The sequence below is a fragment of the Trichechus manatus genome, unplaced genomic scaffold (genome assembly GCF_000243295.1).
Source record: "Trichechus manatus latirostris isolate Lorelei unplaced genomic scaffold, TriManLat1.0 scaffold00294, whole genome shotgun sequence".
Classification (NCBI taxonomy): Eukaryota; Metazoa; Chordata; class Mammalia; order Sirenia; family Trichechidae; genus Trichechus; species Trichechus manatus.
Genome location: NW_004444230.1, coordinates 1,303,223 through 1,311,347, shown reverse-complemented (window position 1 = coordinate 1,311,347; position 8,125 = coordinate 1,303,223). Strand labels below are relative to the sequence as shown.

Below are 8,125 nucleotides of genomic sequence, written 5' to 3'. Positions count from 1 at the left end.
TTAGATTTCTCTCTTTCGGGAAGACACTACCTTCCCATCCACTGACTCCTCTGCATTGATGCGGACTTTGCTGCTGCTGCTGCTGCTGCTGCTGCTGTCACCGCCACCACCTCCCAGGAAAACTATAGAAAGAAGCAGCAAGCTTCAGAGGGGGACGTCTCCCTTCCCCCTTCCCAAGGTGGCCAGAACTTTAGCTGAGCTCCAGGAGAACTGGACAGCACACCTGAGAATGGCCACTGGCCAGGAGGTCTGGTGCTGAATTACTCGTCCAAGAGATGGGCAGTGGTAGCAGCAGGTATACCTGGTGACAGGTGTGCCCAACAGTGAGCAATAATGACAGGTTTTTTTAAGCTGCATATGAACACGGAGTCATCTTGGGCATCTTACAGTATACGCACGTGAAAGGTGGGGCCTAAGTGAGAGACATGCTCTGGACAAACCTGCTCAACCTGGGAGGCTCTCAAAGTCTCCAACCTCATCCCCACCTGGGGCCAGTACAGGGTCATTCTGGGGAAGAGGTATGGATGGGAATCGGAGTGGTCCCACCCTACTGAAATGTTTGGCCTCCTTCTCCTTCCTCCCTATTCCAAGAGGAACAGTGGCTTCAACAGTGCCCCCCATCCCCCTGCCAAGGGAGTTAAGCCCTCTTACCTTCCCTGGTGCCAATGCCAGCCATCCTGAAAGAGAGAGGGATGCAGATGTAAGCAAAGGACAAAAGCAAAAGTCTCCCTAGTGGAGGTCCCTGTGAGTGGCTAAATGGTCCTCCTCAACCCCCATACCATCACCATCCCCCAGGACTGACTTCTGTAGCGGCTGGGACATCTAGCTAGCCCTTCCAAGCCTGCCATCCCCAAGAAGATAGATTCTGATCTACAATAATGTTCCATCTATGTCATGCAGAGAATAGAACCAGCATTAAATTTCAGAGACCACTAGCCCAACCTCTATCACTTACAGAGGAAACATAGGTCCGGACAGGTGAAATGACCTGCCCAAGGTGATACAGCCAAGATCAGAGCCCAGAGTCCAGAACTCGTTACTCTTTACTCAGATTTCTTTGCACTATACCACCCTACCACCTGGGGGACACTCTACCGTTCCTTTTAAATGAATATCCACCCCAACCACCGCCCAGCCCCTGCCTGCCCTCCTTCCCTGTACCCCGCCCATACTTGGCACCCTGGCCCTCAAGCAGGCTGCGGTAGGTGGCGATCTCCTGCTCCAGCCGCGTCTTGATGTCCAGCAGCATATTGTACTCCCGGTTCTGAGCCTCCATCTCACTACGGAGCTCGCTCAGCTGGGCCTCCAGGCTGCTGATGAGCCCCTGGATCTGCTGCAGCTGCATGGCGTAGCAGCACTCAATCTCTGCCAGGGAGCTCTCCAGGCCCGCTTTCTGATAGGACAACGGATGAAGAGACACATCAGACTGGATAGGAAGCCAGCAGGGGCAGGGGAGAGGAGAAGGACTGAGTGAGGTGCAGGGAACCACCCCTGAAGGGGCTTGAGAACTCCAAGGCCTAACCAGCCACAGAGGGTGAGAACACCTGCCATGCCCCAAGACACTGGGGTGTGGGTGGGTAGCCCTACCATGCTGAGCTGGGACTGAAGCTCAATCTCAAGGCCCTGGAGAGTGCGTCGCAGGTCTGTGATCTCTGTCTTGCTGGTCTGGATCATTTCTGTGTTGGAGGCCACCTCCTTGTTCAATTCCTCAGTCTGTGAATCACCCACAAGAGGAGTAAGCCTTACGGTCTTCTCAGAGACCTGAAGAGCTGGGGTGGGGCTGGAGGTCGGCCCACCTTGCTGAAGAACCAGGCCTCAGCATCCCGGCGGTTCTTCTCTGCCATGGCCTCATATTGCTCCCGCATCTCAGCCAGCACTCGGGTCAGATCCACTCCTGGTGCTGCGTCCATCTCCACATTGACCTGGCCAGCCAGCTGGCTGCCATACTCTTTCATCTCCTGCAGGTGCAAGGAGCCCGTTTAGAAAGAGAAGGTAGAAAAGAGAGCCAAGGATCTGGTGTCCTGTGTGCCCATCCTGGCTCTGCCCCTAGCCCACCATGTGGCCTTGGCACACCACCTCCCCTGGGGCCTCTGTTTCTCATTTACTGAAAAACAATTGATCAATTGATGGATGGAAGCTTGGTCACGTGAGCCTCTCAGCTCTGAGGGTCTCTCTTCTGCTGTATGCCCTACCAGGTGAGGACCCTGAGACAATAGGGCTCTATGCAAGCTCATGAAGCAAACCAGGACAGCAGTCCACTCTAGCCACCCTGCCTGCTGAGGGTCAGAGAAGAGAAATCTGGGTCCACCAGAGGATGGTGAATGATGTAGCACCTTCCTCTCCGTGGTGACCCCTGGTGTTGGTGTGTGCGGGGGGTGCATTTCTGAACCACTAAGCCCTGTGGTCAACTATGAAGAGGCACCAGCTGCCCACTCTGCACCCACAACCCCCGAGCCCCTGCCCCACCCTCACCTCCTCGTGGTTTTTCTTCAGGTAGGCCAGTTCCTCATTCAGACTCTCGATTTGCATCTCCAGGTCAGTCCTGGCCAGGGTCAGCTCGTCCAGCACCCTGCGCAGGCCGTTGATGTCGGCCTCCACACTTTGGTGCAGGGCCAGCTCGTTCTCATACCTGGGAAGAGGGGGAGCCAAAAGTAAGGAGGAAGAGGGGTCTCGGCTGCTTGAGTCAGGGGAGGGAGAGGAAGAGGGGGTGCAGGAAGGGGAGAGGAAGGCAGGAGCTCACTTGAGTCTGAAGTCATCCGCGGCCAGCCTGGCATTATCGATCTCCAGGATGACACGGGAGTTGTCAATGGTGGCTGCCAGGATCTGTAGATGGGAAGTTGGTGTCCAGAGGACTCCTTCCCTCTTCCCTGCTGCTCTCCCAGTCCTACCCCCAAGGTTGGAGCCTTCGCTGAGAATCTCCCCCCAACACTACCTATTGAAGCCTGCAGGATCCTGGAGCAGAGTCCATCTCACCTTGAGTGTCCATTACTTGGTCTGGCCCCATGCCACCCTCTCTAGGACACCTAAGGGATTGTCCTCACTGTCTCTAGGACCTGAAAGACCAAGGATCAATGTTGCCTGGAATCCCCTGTGGGAATTGCCTGGTGGGGCGTGGTGGAGTGGGGTGCCATGGGCTCTGACAATAGCCCTCCCCGGGGTACTCCACCAGCCTCCTCTCTGAACAGCTCATGGGCTGCTGGCCCTTCTGCACACCTTGACACAGCCCTGGAACATTCAAGCCAGTGGGAACCTGAAGGGCCACTACAGAAGGCGTTTTACAGAGAAGGAAGCAGGTCCCAATGAGTGAACATGTGAGTGAGTGGCTGACAGATCCTGTGATAAGTTGCCAGGTTTCCTAAGTCTCAACAGTTCTTTTGGCACTAAAGACATCCTTAAAGTGTGTAATGGGAGGTCCTGGCATTTAGGGGCATGAAGCTACACTCAAGCACCATTCTTGCCAAGAAGTAATGGAACACTTTATGCAGAACCCTGCAGGGTGTGTGGGGCAGGAGGGAGTAGGTTATTCTCTATAATTGCTCCCACCTGTGTCCCCATTGGTACTGACCAGATTCTCAAGATCCTCCCGGCATTGCCAAGTCAAGCAGACGTGTGCCGGCATTCGCATCTGGAAAGCATTTCCTGCATTCCAAGTTTGCCGAGGTTACACACCAGACAGTCATTGCCCGGGCAGGAAGGAAACAATCTCCTCGAGTCACAGTAACACTGCCCTTAGAGACCCCTGCAGGGCACCACCACCTGCTCTCCTGTCTTTGATGTCAAGGACTCACCTTGTCCCGGAGCTCCTCAATGGTCTGGAAGTAGTGACTGTAGTCCCACTCCGGGCTGGTTGGGCTCTGCTTCTGGTACCAGTCGCGGATCTTCAGCTCCAGGTCGGCATTGGCCTCCTCCAGGGCACGCACCTTGTCCAGGTAGGAGGCCAGGCGGTCATTGAGGTTCTGCATGGTGATCTTCTCGTTGCCAGAGAGGAGACCGCCATTGCCACCACCAAAGTCACCAAAGCCACCACAGAGACCCCCACCAAAACCACCTCCAAGTCTACCTCCAAACTCTCCACCGAAACCACCTGCCCCTCCACCAAAGCCACCACTCATGCCTCCTCCATAGCCCCTTCCTGACCCCGAAGACACAAACCTAGTAGAAGAAGCTGAGATGCTACGGCCTCCACCTCCCCCATAGAGACTGTCCCCACCAAAGCAGTGCCCCCCAGCTCGGAGGGAAACCCCCCGGGTAGAGCCACCCCCAAAGGTGGAGGACGAGGTCTGCAGAAATGTGGTGCTCATGGCCAGGCAGTGGTGCTGGGGAGTTCTCAGCAAGCACGGAGGACTGGCAGGAGGTGCAGGGCTGGGCGAAACTGCGACTGTCACCCCTCAGCCCGGGACTCTTTATATAACCCTGGAGGGGGTTGTGGGACTGCGTCTCCTCCCCCAAAGAGAAGCCAACTTCTGCGTTTCTGACAAACACAGCTGCCTGCATACCTCCACGGGGCTGGTGCAAAGTTTTTCTTTTTCTTTTTTTTTTTTTTTTAATGCAACAAAAGAGATGATTCAGAATTAATAGTGTCTTGCCCCAGGCTATGGTTTTAACGTGTGGATTACAGGTTCATCTCGACACTCAGGAGAAAACAGAGTAGCAGGGCACGCTCTCATCCACCTCGCCTACCAAGGCTCTGTCCGAACTGTCAGAACAGCTCGGACCAGCTTTGCCCTCGGCTGGGCTTCTCTGTTGCCCCCAACCCAACACCGTCACCCCAAGACAAGTGGCCCTCCCTCTGTTTGAGAGTTCACTTCACCAGTTGCTTCTCTGTGTTCCACTAACAGCCCAACGCGTGAGCCTGCAGGGCTGGGGAAAGCAGTGGTCTCCGAGAATCGGTGGGCAGAGGCAGAGGAAGACTACAGGGCTCATGGTGTCAGGCTGAGGACAGGACTGGGATCTGGAGTCAAGTTTCAGCTGGGATGACCAGAGGCGTCAGCATCTGTCCCTTCCAAGATGCTGCAAATGGACACTCCGCGCGCCATCTGTACTCCCCTCCCCCACACACTGCTTCTGCAGCCTCCCCACCTCCCAGCCACATGGCACTGGCACTCCCACAAAAGCCCAGCAGGCTCCAGGCTGACAAGGGGCTGATTAATCCCGCCACTTGTCAACTGCACATATCACTGAACCTGTGTTTGCTCCAGGGGCACGTTGGGGCAAACCTCTGCAGATAAGACTGGGGCAAGTTTCAGGAAGCCCCTGACTCCTCCAGGAGAGGCATGTCTATGCTTGGCAGTGCCAGATTAACCCTCGTTTGTTCTGTCAAGCGTTGTGGGGCTGGGGAGGGGCCAACCCAGAAAGTTCTACTGTGCCTGAGCGCTGTGAGGAGGGAGGAGAAAGGGAGAAATCTCTGAGAGCTTGTGGTTAAGACATCACTTCACAGAGGAGACTGAGGCTGGAGAGGTGGACGGACCTCAGGAGAGCCTTTTTCTCTGCCCACACACTCAGGGGCCCTGCTTTCCAGGGATACCTCATACCTGTGGGCAGTGCCACTGGGGGGCATGGCCCAGCACTCCAGGCTGACGGGGAGCTGGAAGGCAGAGGGGGGAGCCAAGACTGGGCTGAAGAGTCAGGAAGTGGGAATCCTGGCCCAAGGCTACAGCAAGGTGAGGTGAACAGGGCTTTGGAGTCCCTCAGGCCTGGGTTCAAATCCTGACTCTATCAATTACTTGTGAGACCTTGAACCTATTACTTTTAAGTCTCAGTTTCCTAGGGGGCCACTCTCAGCTCTCACTTACAGGAAGCCCTGAGGCCCAGGAGCCCCCATCCTGCCTCCTCTGGCTCCTCATCTCTGAGGGGCTGGATGGTGGGGTGCATGTCCAGTACCTGGGACTCCCGAGCACTCTCGCCAGGGAAGGGCTTTAGTCCTTGGACATCAGAATATGCCCTGTGAGCCAAGAGGTTTAGCAGCTTCACTCTTCCGTAGCCAGCTCTTACTGGATAATCTAGGGTGTTGTTGTTATTGCTGCAATAACAGTAATTCCTCGCGTCCGCTGCACACTTCAGTTTACAGGCTATTGTGCATCCATGGCCTCCTCTAATCCACACAACCCAGAGGATGATCCCTGTTCCTGCTGCAGAAGGAGTGAAATTGGGACTCAGAGAGGTCAAGCAATTTGTGCAAGGTGGCGCAGCATGTAAGGGCCAGCACCAGGACTGAAACAGGTGTTCTGACAGCCATTCAGAGGGCAGGAAAAGAGGGTCACTTCACAGACCCCAGATTCCTACAGGTGAGCTGGGGGTGATGAGAGGGGGGCGGTGGGTGGCTGAATTGGGGTGGGCTCCTCCTCACTCAGTTTTTCGTTGAGCCAGGCCCAGTTGAGTGCTGGGCCCAGACAGTGCCGTATGTGCTCATGGGTGGGAGGATATTGTCTTTTCCCCCGAAGGAAAAATAATCAAACTCAGAGTCAGCCGGAGCTCATTAAAACCTCTGCAGATATTACGGCCCCAGCAATTAACACAGGAGCAATTACTCGCCATCACCCCAGGGTTAGGAAGAGCTGGATCCTGGCCAGCCCCTCATCTGCACCCTGACTCTCCTCCAGCCACTCCTCAAAGTAGCTTTCCCTACACGCCAGGCCCAGACGGGGGCACAAGCTGCCCCTTCGCTGCCCTAGCCCCAAATCCCTGGTTATGATCCAAACTCAAAGTCTCAGGCTCAAGGTCTGGGTGGGGCCCCAGGTCTGCTCATTAGTACCAGGCAGCCATGGCTGGGTGGTTTGGCCCCAGCCCAGGCTGCAGCCCCAGGCCCTGCCCCAGGCATCCTGCCCAGGATGCTGTGCCAGTTTCTGTCCTTTGCCTGCTGCAGCCAGACAGGCCGTCTCTGAAGCTGGGCCTTCCCTTCTCTGGACAGGCAGTGCAGCCCAGTGGAAAGAGCCAGGTCTGGATTCCACCTTGGGATGTGACTCAGCCTCTCTGAGCCCAGTTCCTAACTTGAAACTGGGCCATAAAAACTAACTCCAGCTATAGGGCCATAGAAAGCATTTGATGGCAATATGGGAAAGTGGTGTTACTAGGTGCCATAGAGTTGATTTTCATTTCATAGCGACACCAAGTGACAGAGTCAAACTGCCCCATAGGGTTTCTAATCCTCACGGAAGGAGAGCACCAGGTCCTTCTCCCACAGAGCCGCTGCATGGGTTCAAATCGCCAATCTTTTGGTTAGCAGCGAACGCTTAACCATTGCACCACCAAAGCCAAAACCAAACCCCTTGCCGTCGAGTCAATTCCAACTCATAGTGACCCTATAGGACAGAGTAGGGATTCCAAGGAGCAGCTGGTGGATTCGAACTGCCGACCTTTTGGTTAGCAGCTGAGTTCTTAACCACTGCACCACCAGGGCTCCTTAATATGAGGAGAGGAGGCTCCATAAACATTAGAACCCACCCCCAGTTCCCCTGCTCCCCAAGGAGAGGCCATGGCAGAGCATTCAACCCAGGACCTGGACCCTTCGAATTCCTCCTTTCTCATTTATTGGGTATGTGGTTTTCAGTAACCACGCCTCCTCTCTCCTGCCTTAATCTACCAACTGGGGAAATGCGAGTAACTCCTGCCCAGTCTGACTCACAGGGATGGAGGGAGATAACCCACAGGAAGTGCTTTGCAAACTGCCAAGTGGTCATGATGACCAGCAGTGGGAAGACCCCACCCCATACCTCTCTCTCCCCGCCATCCCAGCACCCTTGGTCTAGACCAGGCCTTGGTCAACAGAGCCCCCCAGCTTCCGTCTCCTCAGATGCAGCTCTGAGACCAGGAGAGAAGTGTCCCCGCGTCGCCCTCCTTCCTGCAACAGGCACACAAAGGAAGGCTTCATTCCTGACACCCAGACCTGCGACCCAGTCACCTGCCTCACCCACGTGGGCCCAGACCCAGCCCCACAGCCACATTCCAGGGGCCCCACGGGCACAAGGGAGGGTTTCAGCTGTGATGGTGGAGGCTTTCGTGGGCAGGGGACAAATATCTCTGGGCAGTCCCAGCCTGGCTGTACGACAGACCTCTGGCCTCCAGTTCCACAGCTTTCTGGGAACTAAGGTGAGAGAACGAGGTTTGTGGGTACCGGAGGCCAGAGCAG

General features: G+C 55.6%; 1 protein-coding gene across 1 annotated transcript; it reads right to left on the bottom strand.

Annotated features, from left to right (window-relative positions):
• Window positions 1-4,301, bottom strand: KRT15 (keratin 15). The gene is made up of 8 exons (XM_004390328.2): window positions 3,789-4,301; window positions 2,741-2,823; window positions 2,473-2,629; window positions 1,797-1,958; window positions 1,588-1,713; window positions 1,173-1,393; window positions 652-677; window positions 1-122 (listed from the first exon to the last, which is right to left on the bottom strand). The coding sequence occupies exons 1-8, from the start codon at window positions 4,299-4,301 to the stop codon at window positions 1-3; spliced, it is 1,410 nt and encodes a 469-aa protein (XP_004390385.1).
• Between the last annotated feature and the right edge of the window lie 3,824 nt (window positions 4,302-8,125).

What these genes read in the sequence shown, in the direction of transcription:
- KRT15 (XM_004390328.2), bottom strand. Translation starts at nt 4,301, where the DNA reads ATGAGCACCACATTTCTGCAGACCTCGTCCTCCACCTTTGGGGGTGGC. An exon ending in TTGAGGAGCTCCGGGACAAG is followed by an intron (nt 2,824 to 3,788) that starts GTGAGTCCTTGA and finishes TCCCATCTACAG; the next exon opens with ATCCTGGCAGCCACCATTGA. An exon ending in TTCAGTCCCAGCTCAGCATG is followed by an intron (nt 1,394 to 1,587) that starts GTAGGGCTACCC and finishes TTGTCCTATCAG; the next exon opens with AAAGCGGGCCTGGAGAGCTC.